This window comes from Lepisma saccharinum, chromosome 14 (genome assembly GCF_977018435.1).
Source record: "Lepisma saccharinum chromosome 14, izLepSacc3.1, whole genome shotgun sequence".
Taxonomy (NCBI): domain Eukaryota; kingdom Metazoa; phylum Arthropoda; class Insecta; order Zygentoma; family Lepismatidae; genus Lepisma; species Lepisma saccharinum.
In genome coordinates, this window is record NC_139242.1 from 67,832,264 (window position 1) to 67,854,952 (window position 22,689).

Below are 22,689 nucleotides of genomic sequence, written 5' to 3' on the forward strand. Positions count from 1 at the left end.
GAAATCGGTGACCCCCTATTCAAATCTTCTGGGAAACATGCCAGAAAACAGAAATGAGCGATGATGATGATGACCTTGCAGTTCCTCTATAATAAATACATTTCTTTTAGGTACGAGTTTCTTTTATATGCTGCAGTGATATGATATAATCCTGTGTAGAATTCTTCACTATATATTTCATTGTACTCAAATATCACGTGCATGCATTATATATAAAAAGTTGAATATTAGACACAACGAATTCTCTGTGTTCCCCTTCCCCTAGCAGTTGGTTTGACAACAACGCAAGAGCGCTGGCAGCATATTGGCTGAACTCATGTTCCTTCTAAAAGCGTACGCCGTATAGAGGGAATCATTATGAAGCATGATTTATAAAGGGCTCCCTTAATCAGCTCTGCAGACAGGCCCAAAGCTGTGGCAACCACAGGCGCGTATATTCAAACAACGACCGCGGGAAAAAATGATAGTATAAAACCCGCGACTCCTGCGCGGGGATTTTTCGTCCAAGGTTTGTTTTCCTTGTGCTCGCTCTATATATGGGGATGGACTCCTTTCCTTTAAAACTACCACCACACTTCAGTGGTTAAATTCTTCCCCGACCAGCGCCTGGAGGCGGTCGGTGACGTATTTGTAGTGGCTTCTTAGACAGGGAACTCTTCGTTTTACAACGGCGCTAAACCTTACAGCGATGCCAATGCGCTAACAAGCATGGGATTTTCCCAGGTAAAGGGAATTTTGAGACTAAACTACTATTACAGGAATGGGAAAAGAGTGGCTGGCATGTGATAGGGAATTTGTCCTCTAGGCCAAAACAACTCTGTCCCATCGAACACATGCAAAACTCACAGGCCGCTGACATTCAACCAACAACGCTTTACGATGTTTTCAACCCCTCTGCTGCTTTGTTTATGACTGACTGGGGTAGACTGACTGGCCGGAGATGACAAAGGGCATTTTTCGAGTGGAAATCGCGTTGAAGGAAGTTTAGGAAAATTAGGTTTCTTACTGTGTGGATTTTCTTAAGTGTATTGAGTGAGTGAATTACGTATATATGTTTTGAATGATCTGTGCTGCGTCGTGTAGTGAACGAAAATGAATGACATAATTAACGAACTATTGCCGAAACAATTTACTCTGCTTTTGCATGAGGATAAACTTCAAATCGTGAAGATATGCAGGCCTCTGGCATCGCAAAGAAGAGAAGAATGGATTTGATATTTTGCGTTGCTTTTCTGCCACTTTAGCTAATCGCGACGATGAGGATGAGTGACGATACGATTAAATTCATTTGATTGATTGATTGATTTGGTGTTTTAAGTCCATTTTATGCACAGTAAGGCTAATCGACCTACAGTTTAAAGTGGGATCCGAACCACTATGTGCCTCCACCAGGTATCGAACCCGGGACCCCTTGATTACGAGGCGAAGACGCTACCACTGCGCCATCGGGGAGGCGCTACGATTAAATTCATGAAGGGACATTCACAAAGAATATCCATGTCCATGCCTGGATTTGAACCCGAGTCCCCTGGCGTCGTAGCGCGCTGCGCTAATAACCATTTTACCACAGAGGTTGCCAAGAGAAGAATGGAGTTCCCGTCCAAATTAAATATTCAAGGTAAGAAGTTTCTTATACGCGTATATTTTATTCTCGCACGTAGGCCTACATAAATATTTCACAATATGGGCCTCTATATTTTATAAATAACCATGAAATATTTGAAATGTTTTCCTTATTGTTTTTATATTAATGAAACTGAAGTAAAGTAAAGTGTTCCCCTGTGCTTAGCACCACGCCATGAAGGCGTATAGGGGGTGTGGGGGTAACGCCCCACACTTTCTTGATCCGGTCGTGAGTGGGGGTGATGTGATCAGCATCACGCCCCTGACCGCCTTTACCCCCCAGGGTAAGCCGGGGCCGCTTCCACCGTTAGAAAAGTTCCCGGATTTGAACCGGCCGGGGATCGAACCCGGGACCTTAAGCATGGTAGTCAGACGCGTTACCGACTGAGCCACCGCGGCCACTGATATTTTTATAATTATTAGTAAATTGTAATGTATGTATTTTAATCGCAATGTCGCATCACCTTAAAATCCAAGAAATTGAACGAAAAAGAGCCTCCCATTTGAACATTATGATAAAAAGAGATAGCCCAGGTTTTAAACCCAGCATACGCCACTGATATTAATCGTCTATTAACATTATCAATCTGTAAATATCAAGTAGATTCAGTCCCTATTAGCCTATTTATGTTAAACTATATTCTTTGGCAATCTGGAAAGGTCATTATCGAAATATTGCTATTTGATGTTGCTCGATTTTTTTTTGTTCATTGTAGTTTCAAGATATCATCCCCTTTCTGTCACGTATTTTTTTCGGGGATGGGGCAAGTGCCTCTGTGTACCCTGCTATATCATCTGCCAATGTGAGACAATATATTAAAAATTTGCCCCCTCTAGGATTGACTTCGCCCCCCCCCTTTCAAAGAATTCCTGGCTACGGGCCTGGATGAAACATTCACGCACGGGCATGAACTCGAACCCGGAACCTTCAACAGGCAGCCGGTGACGGTGAAAGTAAATATCTATTAAAAAAAATCACGACGTTTTTATCACTATCTAATGTTTTCGTTTGTCAAGGTCACGTCCAGACTGTGTCTAGCAGAAAGCAAGTTCCAGTAAACAGAACTGAATGACATTAAACATAGCCCAACTTACCTTACAAATCATGCATGCAGCAAACTCGAATTAGAAGAACTTTTTAAAAAATCTTCGTGATCCTGCAGTAGATACACGTAATTATTAAGAAGTAGGTGCAGCAAGGCTTAAAGTTGTCAAACTGTAATTCTCGATAATGCTGCTTTCCATAAATCGAACAAAATCAATAATCTTGCTGAGATAGTAGGTGTTGTAATTCTTTATCTTCCTCCTTATTTGCCGTCTTGACAGGAGATGCAGAGACTTTACACATCACACAAATTCAATAATATACGTACATCGCAAGGTGGGAACGTTCACGTAAGATTCAATCAATTTTGGTCCTGCTCACGAGCCTCACGTGACTGTAAGTGTTGCCAGCGTAGATACCAGGAAACTCTGTTCTATAACAAACCACTCCAATGCGCGAAATCCTGGGGGGACAGGGGGATTTCCCCCCCAACAACCACCTTGGCCTCAAAAATCCCCCAACAAAAATTTCCGGGGGGAGTTTTTGTTATAACAAACAAAAGATAAGCAATTACTTTTAATTTGAAATATAATTTACTAAGAATAATATCGAAAACACACAAATTAGTGTAGATGTTGAGTATTGAATGCATTCTCTATCAAGAGATCATTAACAAATCTACATCATTACGCACAATTAAAGTAAAACAAAGAATGCAAGAAAATTTATAACTATGAAATCTAATTGATTTATATTAACATAAAGCACAAACTAAACAAAAACTTACACATAACAAAACAACTTAAACTATTTCATAATTTATTAACATCTTTAACCAGTTACTAAAGGAATTAGTTAGATGCTTTGTAATATCTGATATGTATGAAAAGTAACAAATTAATTTCCTTTATGTAATTAATAATAATATTTTTTTAATTGAGTAATTTATTTTTATTTTCAATAATACGTTGTGGGGGAGGGGGAATTTGTAGAGTAACAACTTTCTCCCCCCACCAGATTTCAATGATTTCGCACCCTGGGGAGGGGTTATCGCTAAGTTTTTGGATATATTGCCATGCCTAATATTTTGAAGACTATGTTCTCTTTCACCACTATGTTTAACAAGCTCGACAATATTTTTAAAATTTGATTATATCCATGATTGAGTGCAAAAACCGAGGGTTGGGGGACAAGGTCAGTTTACTTACTCTTGGTAGATAAGATTTAGCAGTGCGGGGACAAATGTGGCAAAAATTGGGGGGCATGGTCCCCGTAATGGCCACAATTGTACCCACTTTATGCTCATCATAGGTTTATCGGACTGGACTTCGTTTATATTTGGATCCGAACACTGTGAAATTTGCCTCAAAAGAGGGTTAGATTGATTGATTGGTTTAGTTTACTCCGCTTTTCTCCAACTCTTGGCTATGTGCTAATCACAACAACACGGAGGTCGGAAAAGGGGGGATTCGAACCCTACACTCCTTGAGAGAATGTTTTCTTCTTTGTTTATTCATTTTACTCCTCATATCTGATCCTTCAGTTTACCGTGGCAATGGGGAAAATTAATATCTGACTCGCAATAATTACAATCTATTGCAGCCCTGAACACAATTTTTGGAAGAAAAAAAATGGTTCCAGTAAGCTTGAGTGTTGATAGTGAAGCTGTGTAGGTTGAATTTGAACAACTGATTATCGGTAAGGTGAGGTACCCATCTGAAATTTGCCCCTCCCACCTATAACTTCTGCATCCGCCAATGTATTTCTCCCCGTGGCGGACTAAAAACTTTCTCTCATACAGTGCCCATGGCTTTTCTGCGTCCCTCCGCCCCCAACAAATATATTTTTCCTGGCCTCAATAATCTACATATTTGCCCCTCCTACATTTTTCAGCGCCTGCCGTACAAGTCCTCTGTCCCCAAAGCTACAATCTTATCATGCGTGTCTTAAAATTTCAATGTTTGCTTTCATTCCAAGTGTGCTAATTATTTATCAGTATCCCAGAAATTAAAGTAAGGCCTCAGGAAAGACATTGCTCCCAGTGACGTGCTCAAGGGGGTTGGGGTGGTTCATAACCCCCCTCCTTTCTGGCCCAGTATTACAAAATAATAATAATATCACAGGCAGGAAAAATGGAAAAATAATGGCGGACTACCAAAACCAGAATACATACCCCGCCCCCTTCTGAAAAATCCTGCACACGTCACTGATCGTTCCCCTTTTTGCAAGACCTTCACATCCACTGAATCTGCTCTTGCAGCAAGCAAGTGCAGTTGGTCCTTCATCTAAAGGTAGTTACATCACTTGCATCTTTCGGGAATCCGGAGTTAAGCGTAGCCAGACATGGGCTCACAGGGACCCTCCTAAAACTTTGCCAAGGTCTCTAGAACTTTTGGTTGATGCATTCAGAATATTTGCATAATCGTCTACGACACATACTGTACACATCTAGACAAATTTCACTTGGAAACCATCACACATGGAGTAACAAATTATTGTGCAAAAATCTTGTTCAGTGCAATGAACTATTTTTGAAAGAATTTTTTAGAGACTCCTGATACTCTATCACCACCTATTTTTTCTCTACAGTATATCAATTAAAGCTGAGGTGAAGAAGGCCTAACACGTAACAACAAGAACTATGCACAGATTACACCAGAGGAAGTGTTCAACACTTGAATAAATTTTATAAAAATCAAGATACACACACCATTGTAAAGAGTAGTTTTGAACAATCAAAAATTACAATTGAAAGTAGCATGTATTTGGAACTGCATCAATAGTTTGTTCAAAAATAATACTTTATGATAATATCAGAGCTGATCCACATATAGCTCCCTAACGGTTTTCCCAAAACATTACTTTTAAGTTGTGGATTGGATCATCTAAAATAAAATCCTGGATACACCTTTGTGTTAGATCTTGAAATGTATCTCATTTTAAAGCTAATTGTTTAAGGAAGAAGATTTTTACCAAAATTGAAAGGCAATAAATTAGCTATAAGAAGGGACGTGAAGTTTTCGTTTTAACAATAACACCGAAAAATTGAGGAAAGGAAAATAAAGTGTTTCAAATGTATTTGGGTAGGTAAAGGAGGCAGATTTTCGGTGTTTTGGAATCGTGGAATAATGCAAATTAAGCCATTTTTCAAAATAATACCAAATTTTGCACTTTTAACGAGAAAAACGCTGTGAAATATGCATTATAAACTGGGCATAACACTACTTCTATTAAAAATAATTATCCTGAAGCCCTTTACATATCATTTGTAGTCTAGCTGATGATAGTTCGATTCAAAAGAGATTGTCACGCATCATTTATTGCAGTTTGGCGCAGACATGACATACAGTGTTTAACCTCGTTCTGAAATAGAATTTGCTCGGAGGGATATTCCCAGAAGGGAAATTTTGTAGGAACGAGAAAATTTTCAGGGAGAAGCATCTGTTTGTATTTTAGAGGGGGGGGAGGGTTGGGGGTGTATGTGTGTACACAAAACTGTATTTTGAGGTTGCAGAGGGTTCTTTTGGCATTGTTAAGGAAATGTGATGTGTATGATTGTGTTCGAAGATCTGGGTGTTATCATTCAATAAATATTTTATATTTACTGTCAGATGAGATGAAATAGTTTTTCAAATGGAAGAAACTTTGTCATTTCTCACAAAGGTAAGCCATATTTTTTTTTGTCATTAAAACTAAAATTTGTCTCAATTTTCCAGAACTAAAACAATGTAAAAATCTTAAGCATAGAAGGAACAGTAAAAAAAAAAAAACAACACCAATTTTAAATTAATAACACCGAATTTCACTCTAAACGCAAAAAATAACATCGAAATTTGGGGTAAAATAAAACGAAAACTCCACGTCCCTAGCTATAAGTAATGACAGAATTTAAAAATTTCCAACTTATGGGAAGAAAATTAGCCTGCGATGCGTAATATTAATTAATTTTTGTCTACAATATCGATTCATATCTCTCAAGAAAGGTAATTTTGTTGGTAATAATGTATATAATGTATCTAAGAACAATTTTCTTAAAGGCGATAAAAAGGAAGATATAACAGAAAATGTTGGCTCATGGTGGCCATACTGGACATACGAGGGAGAATCGAAAATTCCTTGCACCTAATTTTTTTCTAGGTTGTTATAAGTGTTATTACAAAAGCGAGATACGTATATGACCGATGCAGTAGGCTTTTCTTGGAACAGCCCCATTGTAACTTCCGATTTCTTCCACTGCACGGTGCTGTTATCAGTTGGCAAAGATGGCCGGAGTGCTCAGGAAGTCCACGCCATATAAGCAGCGAAGTGTTATTAGTTTTTTATGGTGCAAAAGGCAAACAGCCACAGATATCCACAGGGAAATGGAGCCAGTGTATGGGGACAGGTGTTTATTAGTGTGAAGTGTGCAGTGGTGGTGCAAGGAGTTTGAAAATGGGTGGGAAAATGTGGAGAACAATGAGCGATTGGGCCGACCTTGTTCCTCGCTGACACTGGACAACATTACCCGTGTTGATGAAATTGTGAAAGCTGATCGACGTGTTCATCTGAAGGAAATTGCCACTGAACTTGGCATTTCCTATGGTAGTGTTTACGACATTGTTCTTCCATTGAAGAAGTTCCTGGCAGGACAGAGGTTCACAAACAACACCGAAGTGCAGAACGTTGTTCGTCATTGATTCCGTGATCAGCCAGCTACCTTCTATGCAACGGGCATCGCAAAACTTGTGGTACGGTGGGACAAGTACCTCAACAGGTGTGGTGATTATGTGCAAAAATAGCAAAAAGTACGTAGAAGATTGTGTGTGTGTATATATATATATATCTTGTTTTTCTTTTATGGTTTGTAATGTGGCAATAAATAGTTAGGTGCAAAGACTTTTTGATTTGCCCTCGTACGTACAACAAATCTTAGAGTGGTAGACTTTTCTGCTACTGTTTGCTCCCGACACTTGCCTGTAAAATACTGTTTAAAGAAACTGCTTTACTATTACTTCTAGCTTTAGATCAATTTTGAGCTAAATGATCAAACCACATTTGTTCCAAGTTGAAGAATAAATTCTATCGAGTTATCGACCAGATCAATTCTTGAATGGTTTCCAAGCTTTCAAGAGCTAAAGTCACTCGCATCTGGACTGGACTTCTACCCTGAAAATGAAAGTGACGAAACCTTGGAAACCATTCCAGAATTGACCTGTCCGATAGCCCGAGAGAATTTATTCGTCAACAGGAAAGCTTCAAGACTTACTTCTTTGAACTTGTCACACAGCATGCTATGCTATGCCACCAGGGATCCATGGTTCAAATGTTCATGCACATCTGATACGCTTCTTTTGGCTTTATCTGTCTTAGTGGGTACTTGCATAAAACTTTCACAGTTGGAAGTATTTTAGAAATATAATTTCTGGAAGTTTTAATTCTATTAAAATCCAAAATTGTATACTTCATTTGTGTATATCCTGTATGCATTATTGTTTATTGCATAATTGTGATAAAATAAATACAGACAATGATGTTCCATAGTCAGTTCTTCTTTCCTTTCTCCTAAATCACAACCATGTTTTTACATTAAGGATGGTCCCAAAATCTGGATTTCAGATTATCTCATGTGACATCAAATGTAGGCTGTTTTATTTTAAACAGTATTTCATTTATGGAAAATTTGGTGCATTTATATTGAACTTAGTAATGTAGAGATCTGTTTTGGAAAAAAAGATAAACATTTGAAGAATATGTGGAGAAACAGATAAACGGAAACAGAATTATGAACATTGATAATAAAAGAATATGCAGAAAGCCCTAAAACGGATAAACAATAAAATGGTGTGGGCAATACACAGACTCAGCTATTCGGATAAATCTTTGATTTCTCACATGATCCCAATAAAATTAACAAGCACGAATATCTCGGGAAAACTGAACCCAGCACTTGCCAAAACACTCTGTAGGCTGGCCTGCTATTTTCCTCAGTTTTCCTCAGTTTATCATATCCTTTTGTCAGTGTGGCTTGCGTTATGTAGAAAGCCATCTTAAAGTACAGTTGTACCACGAAGAGGAAATCTGCAGCCAGATTTAAACAAATACATAGTCATTTGTTAGCTGCTCTCGCAGTCATCGTAGATAAAAATGTTGCTTTTGTCCGAGTGTTCCTGTACTGCCATGTTTGCAACTTAATTCAAGAATCTTAAATATATCATCTTTGCTACCACTGTGTTCGATACAAAAACTGATGTTACGATGATGTGTTAATGTTCCATATTATGGTAATGGAGAGGCAAGATTACATGGCAAGCACATTACTGCATCACCCACCTTAACTTAGCGTTGATAATGCAATGACAGTGGTAGTGCATTTTTCTTTCCTTGGTAGAAAATTATGTTACTATGTAAACAACACATTCAAAATAATTTAGTTGTTAAATTTGAATAAATTAAAAGATGTTTTGACATGTCCAATCAATAAAGAAAATAAATTGCAAGGTGGAGAGTATAAAATTACATACAGATTGTTTGAGATATGTATTTTAGGACATGAAATCAAGTAAAATGAACACACTTTGTTATACGTTTCTGTGAGAATAGCACATTTATCCCCTTTTCACCCCTCTTTCACGCTTCAGCACCTATTTCCTTCCTTTCCTTTCATGTTTTGTTAAAAAATTGGAGAGAAAAATAAATGATTTTCACTCTTCTTGACCAGCTACATAAAATCCTATAGTCTCATTTTGTAGAGCAGAACGAGAGCTATAAAATGGTATAATATAATCATTGCAGCCCCAATTGTTCCCAAGATAACGTACGAAAACCCTGCGAGAGAAAACACACTCCAACAAAACTGATTTGGCAGAACAACAGTTCTCTATGCAGTCCACGTGCATTATATACAGACGGTGCAGAAAAGGAGAACATTGAATAAAGGCATTTTATCAGCACCTTTTTCATCATCTTTCCAGACCATAATTTTGCACCTTGAAATCCTTTCCCTAAAAATTACAATCCTCACATTCTTTAGTAACATGATAAAGTAGCAGGGTGATTACCTTACTATCACTTTCACATAAATCCTAAAACTAACAAAAAAGGCTCTCTCATATTCTGCATTTGATTCCAATTATTGAGAAAGTATTCAAAACATCATACTTAGGAAATGACATTTATTTTAGTTCTTATCAATGTACAGATCTATAAGTTCTTTGTAACTAAAGAGAGAAGCATTTACATCATCAGCAGAGCAAATAAATTAAAGAAAAGTACTCATTTCACAAATGCTACGATTAGTTTAGCTAATTAAAGCATTCACGCTGATGTTTGTTCTACCAAGTATTACATCATTTCTCTACGTACACAAATACTGTGGCAATCCACTCGATTGCGCTTCATTGCAAAATGTATAAAAAGAAAATGCGTTAACTTCCTGGCTACATGCAAGAAAAGTTATAATGAGGGTCGAAGTTATAAAATAAATTTTAGAAGCTGGAATGTATACAGGGAAAACTACACACATATTCAGTACGTTAGTTAATGGAAAACTTTCTCTTGATCCACTTCGATTTTTTCTCAAAATATCACATACAACATTCAGAAGACGACAGACATGTTTTCACTGGTGGTTATTGTTTTCGTTATAGCTGAAACCGTTTGTCAGCGGTTCACGCTGCCCATACTGAGGCATGGATGCATTCTGATATGACGAGTTTGGTCCCAAGTTGCCCGATGCCTGATTGCCACTGTACTTGCCCTGATTCGATTGATGTGGAGGAGGACTGGTCATCAGAGGTGGTGGCGGTCCATTTCTAGCACCCGCATTCTGGTTTCCTCCTGCAAAGTTCATCTGTTGCCCAGAATAAAAATCCCTTCCTCCCTGGTTATCGATGAGACTTTGAGGTACGGGCGTGCTCATGAGTGGCAGGGGAGGTTGCGAGTTCTGGCCCAGCATAGAACCTCGTGAAAATCCTTGTCCACTAAACCTGCCTGCACTGGCTTGGTTGCTTCCTCCGTTTGTTCCTGATGAAGCTTGGAGCAAATTATTCATCATGCCGTTGGGCATCTCGTTGCCACCGTAGGAAAACTGGGAACTGGATTTGCCGCTGCGATCATCCCTTCCGGGCCGATCCCTCTCTTCATCCCTATCTCTGCTCCTGTCCCAGCTCCTATCCCTGTCACGCCTTCCTCGGCCACGGGTATCCCTGTCACGGTCTCTATCCCTATCACGAAGACCTCTACCACCTCTATCACGGTCACCTCGGTCATTCTTCCATCGATTACGCCCTGAAATATTGAAACAATGGAACACATCAACACATGATACTCTCAAGAATATAAATGTGCAATTCATGAGGCAATCTTATAAGCAACTTCAGAGTCATCTGTGTTATCAGATTTTACACTGATCTGTTTTAAAAAAAGGACATTTAAAATGAACCTTATAGTAGTTTAGTTTTGACTAATAAACATTGGTCTTCATCAGGAAGCGGTTTTTTATCCACCAAATAACATCATACATCAAATTATTATGACACACTGCCTAATTTTTATTATTGTTCATTGTAACTTTTTGACCAGAATCAAAACATTGAGTGCTCTTACAGAAATCGCTGAATTGTAAGGAAAGTAACAAAAATAAATATATTAGATTTCATTTCATTGTCAATTGACAATTATGAGGCGCTATTGAGCCTATCTGAGCATAAAGTGGACTTCTGTAGCTACAACTTCATCAACATCAAAATCAATATGTAAAATAATATGCCCTTCCAGTGACAGCATATGCTTCTCTTCCAATCACCTGCAGGGAAGGAAGATCAGAGGAAATGATCCCTACACATCATCCACACTAGGCTGATCGTGATAGAAACCTTAACACGGGATACAAATGTGGATATAGCACAATGAGGTTCAAGAATTAGCATACGCAGCAATGATAAATTTCCAAGTGTTCAAAATTTATTAATTGGATTAAAAAGGTTTTTAAATACAGTATTAGCAAGTTATAGCATGTAGGATCCTCAAACAGTGCATTATGCCGGGTGTACTCTAGTACTTCAATGCTGTATTTCTGCGATTTCTCCATTTACAATTGTTACCCTCGATCCAGTGATCTTGCATGCTCAATCAGGATATGTTTTGTTAATGAAGTACTGAAAGGTTCTCTTATTTTCAATTCAGTTTTCTTTTACACTATTTAGAAAAGTAAATATAATAAATGAAAGCAAAAAGGACAAAGAAAGAGGAGAAAAAACTAACCAAAACACCTCATTGTGCACCCTTATTAATGCACACATGATAGTAAAAATATTGTGTAAAAACAAATATGCTAGAAACAAAATAATAAATCATGTTGGCACAAGGTATAAATAATGCATTAACTACGAGGATCATCCAGAAAAAAAAGGAACATTTTGGTGTAAAACACAAATGACAAATGACGTATGGAAAAAAAATAGGGTACAGGTACTATTCATTTTTCAGGTTACGTGCGACTTATTCACTTGATGTACTATAAACAAAATAAAATATAACTTATTTTTACTTACGTTCAGTGAGTATGTGCTGAGTAATTGACAATGTTTCAGGGACCACTGTCCCCTTCTTCAGGTCGGTGTATCAGCTTTCCGACCGGAGGGATTCTTTTTTAATAAGTTGTAATAAGAGGGGTTTTAATTGATTTTAATTAGGGATGGGCTAATATGAAATTTTGGCCGATAACAATATAAAATTTACCGATACCGATAACCGATATTCTACCAAGCCGATATAAAATTAGAAATGGTCCTTGAAGAACCTGAAAGATTCATTAACCTCCTTAATAAATGTGTTTTGAGGTGACTGCAGTGAAAAAGAAATTGCATATTTAGACATTTATTTTTTTAGAAATTATGGCATGAAGATTATCCATAAAAATTACAACAAAATGGCAGAATTTTCCACTAAATTATCAGATATTTATCAATATATTGGATCGGTAAAATAATCGGTAATTTTACCGATATGCCTATATCGGCCGATACCGATAGAGTACCGATTAATCGGTCTCATCCCTAATTTTAATAGTAGAAAAATTTTAGTGATTTTTTAAAAAGAGAACAGGTCAGTTGTGATGGAATCCCAAGTTTTTACCCTATCCATGTGAACCTAATCCTTGCCATTGACAAAGATTCGTGGGTAATCGTGAAGCCGATACACCGACTTGAAGAAGGGGACAGTGGTCCCTGAAACGTTGTCAATTACTCAACACACACTCACTGAACGTAAGTAAAACTAAGTTATACTTTATTTTGTTTATGGTAGATACTACATACCTCGCTGTACTTTTCCACATATTCCAGTGAAGCACTTATCATAACGCGATACCAGATTGTTGATACCACCAATGTATTCAACCACGTAGTGACAGAGCATCTTCGAGTTCATCAGTCATGGCAAAATGCTTTCTGGGAAGAAGGACCACTGGACCGTAGCACACTGCACACTCCACTTACAGAGGATTTGAAGACAAAGAATGATGAAGCAATTCACGCTGACCGACGTTTCACGTTAGACATTCTGAATGGTTTCCTGCAATTTCACGATCTCTTCACAAAATCGTTACAGTACATCTTCGGTACAAGAAAATCTGTGCCACATGGGTCCCTCGACTGCTTACTGATAAGCACACAGTCACGTCACTACATGGTTGAATACATTGGCAGCAACCGAGTACACTGATGGTATCAACTATAAGCGGTTGAATGGATATGGCGATATGTGAAAAAGTAGAGTAAGGTATGTAGTTTCTGAACCATAATTTTTGCACACATATTTGGCATTTGTGTTTTACACCAAAACGTTCTTTTCTTGAATGACCCTCATGATTAGCATATTTTGTATTTCACAAGAAATATACTCTCATGTGGAAACCTAACAGATGGGGAAAATAACAAATGAAGGTTACGTGAGAACACATGTTTAAAAATCACACACAAACTCTCTTATTTGTTCCATTCGGTTTCTACCTATTTCTTTAAAAAGCGTTCACTGTACGATGTTCTCGGATGCAGTTGTAAATAAAATTTTAAAACGAAAGAGGATGAGTTGTTGTTGAGTTGGTGTTTTTAAGTCCACTTTATGCACAGTAAGGCTAATTGGGACTAAACCTACAGTTTAAAGTGGGATCCGAACCACTTGTGCCTCCACTGGGTATCGAACCCGGGACCCCTTCATTACAAGGCGGCGATGATACCACTGCGGCATCGGGGAGGCCCTGGGCGAACGAAAGAGGATGAAACTGAATGAAGCAGGCAACACATGCACAGTTGTTTTCATGTAAACTACGAGTTATTTTCACACCACTACAAAACATAACATCATCATACTTTGAGTTTTGAACAGATAGTTTTAAAATAGACTGGAGAATGTGAACATGAATAAATCCTTGGTAGATCAGACTGAAGACCAAAAATCTCTCAATTCAATCACTGGTTGAGCCTTCTTTCTATTTTTTTACTAACACACTCAAAACAAGTAATAATTTTAATCCTCAAAACTGATTATTTATTCCAGTAATTTTGGTACTGCCACCATCCAAGTAGGAACCTACTGCTTGCATGTATAATAAATAATAATTAGTTTCACTTACAAAGTGAGAATATGTTTTGAGTGCAATAAAATATCATCAGATTATAAATTCCTTGAATTACAATATACAAAAGCTTACATAAAAATGACATTTTGGTGGACACACACACTGCAGACAGTAAATGTGTTTCTTTTAACAAGACACCAAAAAATTTTCTGTGACCTTTGGAGGAAGCCAAATGGTTATCTGCAACATTACATGATAAATTACTTTGTAAGCACGTACACGAGTTTTATGTCCACCTCCACGGCAGAGTAGTTAGAACAGCATGTTTTGATGCCAGGGGCCCTGGATTCGAATCCTACCTGGGATTCTGGGTGTTCTTTATGAGTGCCCTTTCACCAATTTAATCAATCAGCATTCCTCATCTTCGCGGTTAGCAAAAAGTGGCAGAAAGGCGAAGTAAAACAAACCAAATCAATCAATGAAGACATGAGTTTTATGTCCTTTGAGAGAAAATGTTGAATTTGTGTGTGTCCACTGATGAACTTGTTGCAATTAGCCATGAAGTGATAAATGTGAGTCGTAAGAGTTGTACAAGGGCACATGTTAAATAACATTTCATTTTACTTTCTACCGTGTTTTAATCTTTCCCCCGTGGTGCAAACAGCTGGTCAAAGCTACCAAGTGGCATTTCTCTGGGTGATCCATGGTCGGTACATCGTGTCTCATCACCGCTGTTATCTGGCTTTCGAGACTAGAGCCCGTTATTACTTCTTTTCAAGCAGTTTCCCAATTGTCTTCACAGTACTGCGTCAACAATGAATTTTGGAGCTCCCACCAGAAATCGAACGTGTTAGTGCTCACACCAAAGGCAAGAGTGCTAAACATTGGGCAATGCGGGAAATCTCTTATAGCATTTTAACCCAAATTTTGTGCAGCTTTCTGATGAAGCCATGTTACGTGGTAAAAGCTACAGAAAATTAGATATACATGCCAAAAGGGAATGTTACTTGTGTGAAAGTGTTGACATGTGGTGTAAGTTATACTCTATCTGAAATTACCTCCGCTTGTACAGAGCAAGACAATCTGACAAAAATAAATAAATAAATTTAAAAAATGCACAAGTGAAAGCAACTTCAACTGCAGACACAACACTTAAAAGTGTGTGAAGTTGCACATGGCACATTAAGTCATCTAGAAACAAGATACACTAATTTTTAAGGCCCAGTAAATTGACACAGGAAAGAACAAAATTTAAGTTTGGCAAACTATAATAGTTACCAAATTTCATACCTTTTCCTCCAGACATTGATCTCGACATATCTGACATTTCATACAACTTGGGATTGATGACTTGGTTGGCTTCTCTCAAAACTGATATCAAATCACCAGCCTGCTTCATGTTATTTGATGTGAAGAATGTGTAGGCAGTCCCCGTTCTTTGCGAACGTGCAGTCCGACCAATTCTATGAACATAATCCTCTGAACAAGCAGGGTAATCAAAGTTTATGACAAACTTTACATCTTCCACATCTGAAAATGTTGAACAAGGCAAATTAGTCAAACTGCCCTTGGAAATGACCATAAAAGCACACACACTGGGAACAAACGCAAGGGAAAAGAGAATATGCAATTATAAAAGTAACAAGGCAGTGAAATCCCAGTTTAGTCAGGACAAATTCTATCAGTGTGGTTCTTGTGTTTTGCTAGGTTAGTCTTACACATTTTATATAGTAAAAAAACAAAACAAAAAAAAGTGACCAGTTATTTACTATGAATAATTATTAATGTAGCATCTGTTTTTTTAAAAAGACAAGTCTCTGTTATTATGTCTGCTGAATGCAGAAGTCTATCTGAAGTCATGTCGTTGTCTACCACATGTGCTTTATCATTACATTACATGGGTTTTGAAATATTTTTTACTTATGTTATATATTTATCTTGTACATATGTCTGTATAAATTTCACTGTCAAAATGCAGTTCATCATCAGGATGCAATTAAAAAAAGATGTACAGTTAAAACCCTTGTGTCAATATCTAAGAGGCATGAGAAATAACTACATCAAATATAATAAAAATCCTTTCAGATGAAGATTACCAGATCATTATATAAATGAATTTAAGAATATTTATGAGTAGAGCTATTAAGACTAGCAAAACAAGGCTGTGATGTATATTCCAACTTGTAACACTAGACAGATTAATTTCATAGTGAAAGATTAAATCACAATTTTTATCTGTTGCATCAATGACAATGTATTTTTATCTTTGTGTCCTGACAAAAAACTAACTCAAATTTCAAGTTTCTAATTTATTTCCAATTTATCTTTCAAACAGTGTGTCGAAATATTGAACAAATATATATTTTAAGAGATTAAAAGTAAATCAGTTCTTGATATTACAAATTTCTACTACATGGAATAATGTAAAAAATATCATGTAGATGTTGATGCGGATGAAAGCTCCAGGAAAACAGAAACCAATCATGTCATTGAGTATATTAAGACAATGAATTTGAGAATGCTGTAACATTTAATCTTTCTGTAATGTTATGTGTACCTAACCTATACTCATGCAATGTAGGAGGATACCTATTCCAGAGTTCACAATTGCACACTTTGATGCACCACTGCAATATAATTGCTTTCCATTGCAAATAACATGCAAATATTAAGATATATGGGTTTTCATTAACTCATTCTTGAGAAAATTTGAAATCTTACATAAAATTGAATTATGTTTATGTATGATATGGGTGTATTACAATGTTCTTCTTAAAGGTTCGCATAACTACTTCTTATAGATGCAAAATAATCTAACACAGTTATATTTAGTGGTTATTATTCTATTTTATCTGCAACGTTTCACCCAGAACTTTCTCAAGCTACACTAAGATATACACACAAAAGCACAACCTCACATGGCTGGTCACTCTACACAGAAGCGTAAGTTGGAGGTTAAGTTTTTGTATGCATGTATATCTTAGTGTAGCTTAAGAAATTTCTGGGAAACCAGAACGAAACGTCGCAGATAAAAATAAAATAATAACCACTAAAAATAACTGTGTTAGATTATTTTGCATGTATTACAATACCCTCCCCCAATAATTTAAAGCATATGAATCAGCTAGCACCAATTCCAAAGACTGGGATACATTAGTAATGAGATAAGAGAAAATCAGTGGAGGTTTATGTGGAGATAAGTGAACTGATACACCAATGTATGCATCAATGAATCCTGGAAATGGTCAATATCTTATATTCATGGAAGAGAGTTAAAATTCAAACCTTGTTTAAAATACAAATTCAGTGAAACTTTGTAAAAATAAACTTTGAATCAGTCATTGAATTCTACAGTACCCAATTTTAAAGAAACTAAGGAAAGAGAAAAATTAACGCAACTGACATTTGATGAGCTAGCCTGAAACTGTGCCAACGGACTAGATTTCCCATCGTGCATACTGCATTGTGTTTCTTAGGTTCACGAATAGTAAAAATAAAAAAACCCAGATACTGAAACCAGGTGGACTCGAACCCATGCCGTCCCACAGTCTGAGTCCAAAGCACAGCACCTTAGACCGCACGGCCACGGAGGAGAACTTGTGAATAGTAGAGTACAATTTTCTTCACAAATAACACTGAAATATTATTTTAAACAAGATTATCTGACATACTTCTGGTGAGAAAAGAACATATAAAGAAAACCAACATTACCTTTACCTTTAAAATTACATTAAAAAAGAATCAGCCGAGTATAAAAAATACAGAACTGGGATTTCACCCTACTAGATATTTTCTCAAAGAAAACTAAATAATATCTCCACAGAGTGGATCCTTGATAATACGTTTTTCAGGGCCTGGCAGCTATGGAACTTACAATACAGGAAAATTTTATATGTTGCATTAGGGCTACAAAACTTAAATACGTAGAGCAGCAACTCGAACCCTCAGCCATTTCATTCCATGTGGAATCAACATCATAAAAACAACCAAGACAAAGTCCCAACATTTACATCTGTTCTGTTTGTTTGTTCCACTGTAGTTAATTAAAACTATCTCTTTTCCCTTTAATGCCACTTTCCATTTTTTACAATGGGGCAGGAGGTAGAGCAGACGAAACTACTTGGCACAGCTGTTTGCTACATATCCTGGAAAGTACATTAAAAAAAATCAGCCTGCATTTAGCTAGCATGCTAGATACAGAACTGAACTAATGCCAGTTAAAGATACGTAAAGTGCTTTAAAAAAACAAACAGTGCTGTTTAGCAGGAATAAATCTGGACATGCTTCTTACATAAAAAATTTAGAAAAACTTTGTTTAAACAAATTTATCCCAAGTTTAATGTACAAGGCACAAACTACATAAAAGTTACATTATCTGGATAAAAAGTATCTAAATACGTAATTACCTGTACCATGCAAGCAACTTTGAAGAACTGAGTTTAAGGTGCAGACTCCAAGATTGTGCTCACTACATAGTTGCCGATTCCAAGTGGACCATTACGTGGACTCAAACAGTGTGATGAGCACGCTTTCCCCACAGTCACAAGTCCACAGCAACAAAATGACAAGCTCTTCTACATCAATCTGTTCAAAAAAATCCAAATGCTTCGTCTACGAGTGAGCCAAATGTTCACTTAGAACGTGCACCTTCACAGCTCTTTGCAAAACCAGCTCCAAATTCCCACACACAGAGAGACAGAGGTCCATCTGCAGTGAGGCAAACCCAACCGGCTTGTGGTTCCGCTCTTGCGTCTCGTAAACCACTATTTACATGACCAACCCTTGGCTGGGTGGCAGGGCAGGACTGACTCGAGAGCGGACGCGAGGAGCCAAACTCCTCACCGACCGCCATGGCAAATTGGCGGACCTACTCCTGGGCTCTTAACCTGCACATGGCCCAGGGAGTAGACCAATCAGAGGCACAGCCAGACGTACATTTCGTTTATCTCGCTTGTGCCTCTGGAAGAGAAAGAGAAGAACCAGACTGATTAATAATCGGATACTAAAAGCGTGCTGCCCGTAATTAACATCTCTTTAATTGTATACCAGCATAAAATATTAAATCACAAAAATACTCAAAGCCATTATATCTGAACAATTAATTCTTATGTTAAAAAACTTCCTCTTGACTGAAAAAATTAAAAAATTAAGACAATAATTACAGTGCAGCTTCAGTTAGTAACAATTTAAAATAACGTTATTAGTAATTAGAATTTAGAGTAATCACATTGAAAAATTTGTAATGACATTCTCTCAAATATGTCTGGCTGTGATAAAAATACACCCACACATACAGACATCTAGGCACTCACACAACCAACCACATATGCTCACTATAAGCAAACAGTTCATCCTTCTATATCTATAGAAATAATCCATGATCATACTAAAGACAAATTTTTAATCCTCCCTGAAATAAAAAAAAGGAAGAAACCACCTGTAAACCAGTCTGGAATCTGTTCTCACAATGCCAATATCAGCCCATGCCAGTATCTTCTACCACTGCCAGTATGCTAACAACTTGCGGAAAAGAATATAAAGAATCTCATTTTATGTTGAACACAATTTTCATTGTTTTTTATTTTTTTAAAAAAATGCTAATTATGTGGAAGAAATTGTAAAACAGTTTTAATTAATCCCTGGAATAAAAAAAACTATTCACAGCGCAAGAAAACAAAAGTTTCTGAACTTACCCAGTCCTCTTGCAGCCACATCCGTAGCTACCAAAATTGGCGATTTTCCAGAACGGAACTCTATAATAAAACAAATGTAAAATATAAACATCAAAATTTTTGAAATGGTCTAATATTTTATAATCTTCAACATTTCGAACACACACACATGATAACAAAGTTCAATAGGTGTGAATGTTGAGGAGTATTAACATGCAAAAAGTTCCACATTTCTATGTTGTTGTTCTCATTCTTGTGACATTAATTTTGAAGGTCCACTAACCTGATGCAACCTACACCCAAGATGCATCATCATCATCATCCTTTGCCCATTCCTGCCTCTGGCTGAGTCGACATAGAAGTCAAGCCTCTTCATTTTCTTCTGGTCTTCCACCATTCCTCCCTTTGCATGGTGTTTCAATGTTGTTATCTTCTCCTAACACTCTCCACTATCTGCTCTTTCCACCGACATCTTGGTCTCTCCTTTGGCCTTATTCTCACTCCTTGTGCATTGTAAGCTCTTACTGGTAGTCTTTCTGCACCCATTTCCTTCATGTGTCCACACCATCTCATCTGTGCTGATCTATTGTGTCCTGAAGCATCACCACCCTCACTGTCGATCTGATCTCCTCATTCCTTATTCTCTTCCTTCCAGTCTTCCCCAATACACTCCTTAAATATCTCATGCCCACTGCCTGCATCTTTCTTCTCTCTCTCTGTCATTGTCTAAGTCTCTGCTTCATGTGTAATTATTGGCACATAGTATGTGTTATATATTACCTTCTTGCATTTCATAGGTACATACCTGTTCCATATTAAGCTTCGAATGCTTTGATAAGAGTCCACCACCCATTTGCCCTCTTCTGTTTACCTCCTTATCTATTCTTCCACTTCTCTATTATGTTTCCTAGATATTTGAAACTACACTACCCTCAACTTTTCCATGTCTATCTTCATTCTTGGTATATTTCTGGTTCTGTTTCTTATTATTAGCACCTCACTCTTTTACGCAACACGGCCCAGCCCCCCAACCCCCAACTGACAACGCCACCGGACAACAGGAAGCAGACGACGCAAACCAAGATGCGCACGACAGTGCTGCCGAACGGGAAAAATCGCAAACCACCGCCGCCCGGGAACAAACAATGTAGTGACGCGGTACCATCTCCGCTTCAAACGCCGTACCCTTTTGTGAATGAAGACAGTGGATCTTCGAAATTAATAGGATTGAACCATTAAATTGTGCAACGCGGAAGTACGAAATCTTCTAAATTTCACGTAAGTAATTTACATCTGTTTTGTTGGTAGTTCTCATTTCAACGAATCTAAATTTTCTTCAGGAATGGGAGATAAGTATAGGATGTGGTAAAAAAAAAAAAAGACTTGGTTAAAAGTTATAAAAACTCGACCCCATGATTACATTGGTAGAATGATCAGCCATTTTCTGCAGCTACCATGATTGACCTTTTTCTGGGACGGAAAGATATGAAATTTTGGTGATACCAATAAGGTACTTACCAATCCAATATAAAGTCGCAGGTTTAAAGTTCAACAGAACGCAACATCTGCCTTCAGTGTGAAGAGTAGTTATCAATTTTAAAATTATGGCAGGACAGGATGAGCTACAGTACAAATCAACACATTATCCACATTGTAGAAAACTTCTTTCTTAAACATTTGGGCTAATTAGCATTACACACATTTTGCTAAAAGTGCAAATTGTATAAACATGTAAAAACTAAATCAAAAAGTGAAAGAGGAGAGAGGAAACACTCACCGGATGCAGAAAAACTTCAAATTTTCATGATGGTATGTCACATCTTCAGGAGTAGAGAGACGTTGTAGAACTTGGTGAAAAGAACGAAGAGTAAGCGTGACCTGCAGTGTTGCCAGGTCCCGAAAAAAAAGTGTTGACAGTGCCACAAAAAATATATAGGTGATTCTTCGCCAGGCTTGTCGAAAACTGTTGAGTGGTGGGGGGGGGGGGTTGGGGAAAGGTGGTGGTGAGGGTGAGGATAGGGGATGAGGGGCATTACTGGGTGGCCTTGTTCAGGCCTGAGGGTGTGGTTGCATTCATGGTCGATACGTAGGCCCTCTCCCATTTTCTACGTATTGAGGTGTTGGTGGATTGGGGCAAGGAGTGGACGATTGCTACCTGGAAGCAGTCATTAAAAGGAATATTGTGGTGATTGGTGTGAATGGCAACAGCAAAGTCCAGGTTTTGGGTAGAAGAGCGGTGGTTGTTGATGCGGAGGTTCAGGGCTATGGATGTTTCCTCCAGGTAGAAGCTCCCACAGATGTTGCAGGTGAGGATATAAATTAGGTTAGAGCTGTAGCAGGTTCCTTTGGGGGTAGAGGGTGAATTTGCCGGTGGCAGTGTGGATCTGGAGGGTGCGGGAAGTGACAAATATGGGGCAGGTTTTGCACCTTGGGTGGTTGCATTTGTGGGCGGGTGCGAGTTGATTGTGAGTAGGTGGATTGTGGTGGACCAGGATGTTTTGGAGATTGGGAGGGCGTTTGAAAACAACTCTGGGCTTGTCGGGGAAGATATTTCTGGTGTCAGGATCACTGTGCAGGATGGGAAGGAGGGAACGTAGAATGTGTCCGATTTTGATTTTGATATCATATTAGGTGTTGGTAGATTAGCTTGTCGAAACATGTTACATAATTAAATCATATTTACCTGCTAAAACCCAGTCTCTCTCCGGTTGGGATTTGTCTCCATGAATACACATAGCTGGCCACCTGAAAAAAATAGAAGCATGAAGGTATGTCCATAACAGATCCACAAT

General features: G+C 37.8%; 1 protein-coding gene across 1 annotated transcript in view; it reads right to left on the bottom strand.

Annotated features, from left to right (window-relative positions):
• Positions 1-9,804: 9,804 nt before the first annotated feature.
• Positions 9,805-22,689, bottom strand: part of LOC145998985 (putative ATP-dependent RNA helicase DDX5) — a 49,452-nt gene continuing 36,567 nt past the window's right edge. Inside the window, exons 9-12 of the mRNA XM_083135834.1 lie at positions 22,581-22,642; positions 19,919-19,978; positions 15,516-15,755; positions 9,805-10,933 (exon numbers count right to left, since the gene is read on the bottom strand). Of these exons, the coding sequence (XP_082991960.1) occupies positions 10,266-10,933; positions 15,516-15,755; positions 19,919-19,978; positions 22,581-22,642 (1,030 nt within the window). The 3' untranslated portion in view covers positions 9,805-10,265. The remainder of the gene's footprint in view (positions 10,934-15,515; positions 15,756-19,918; positions 19,979-22,580; positions 22,643-22,689) is intronic.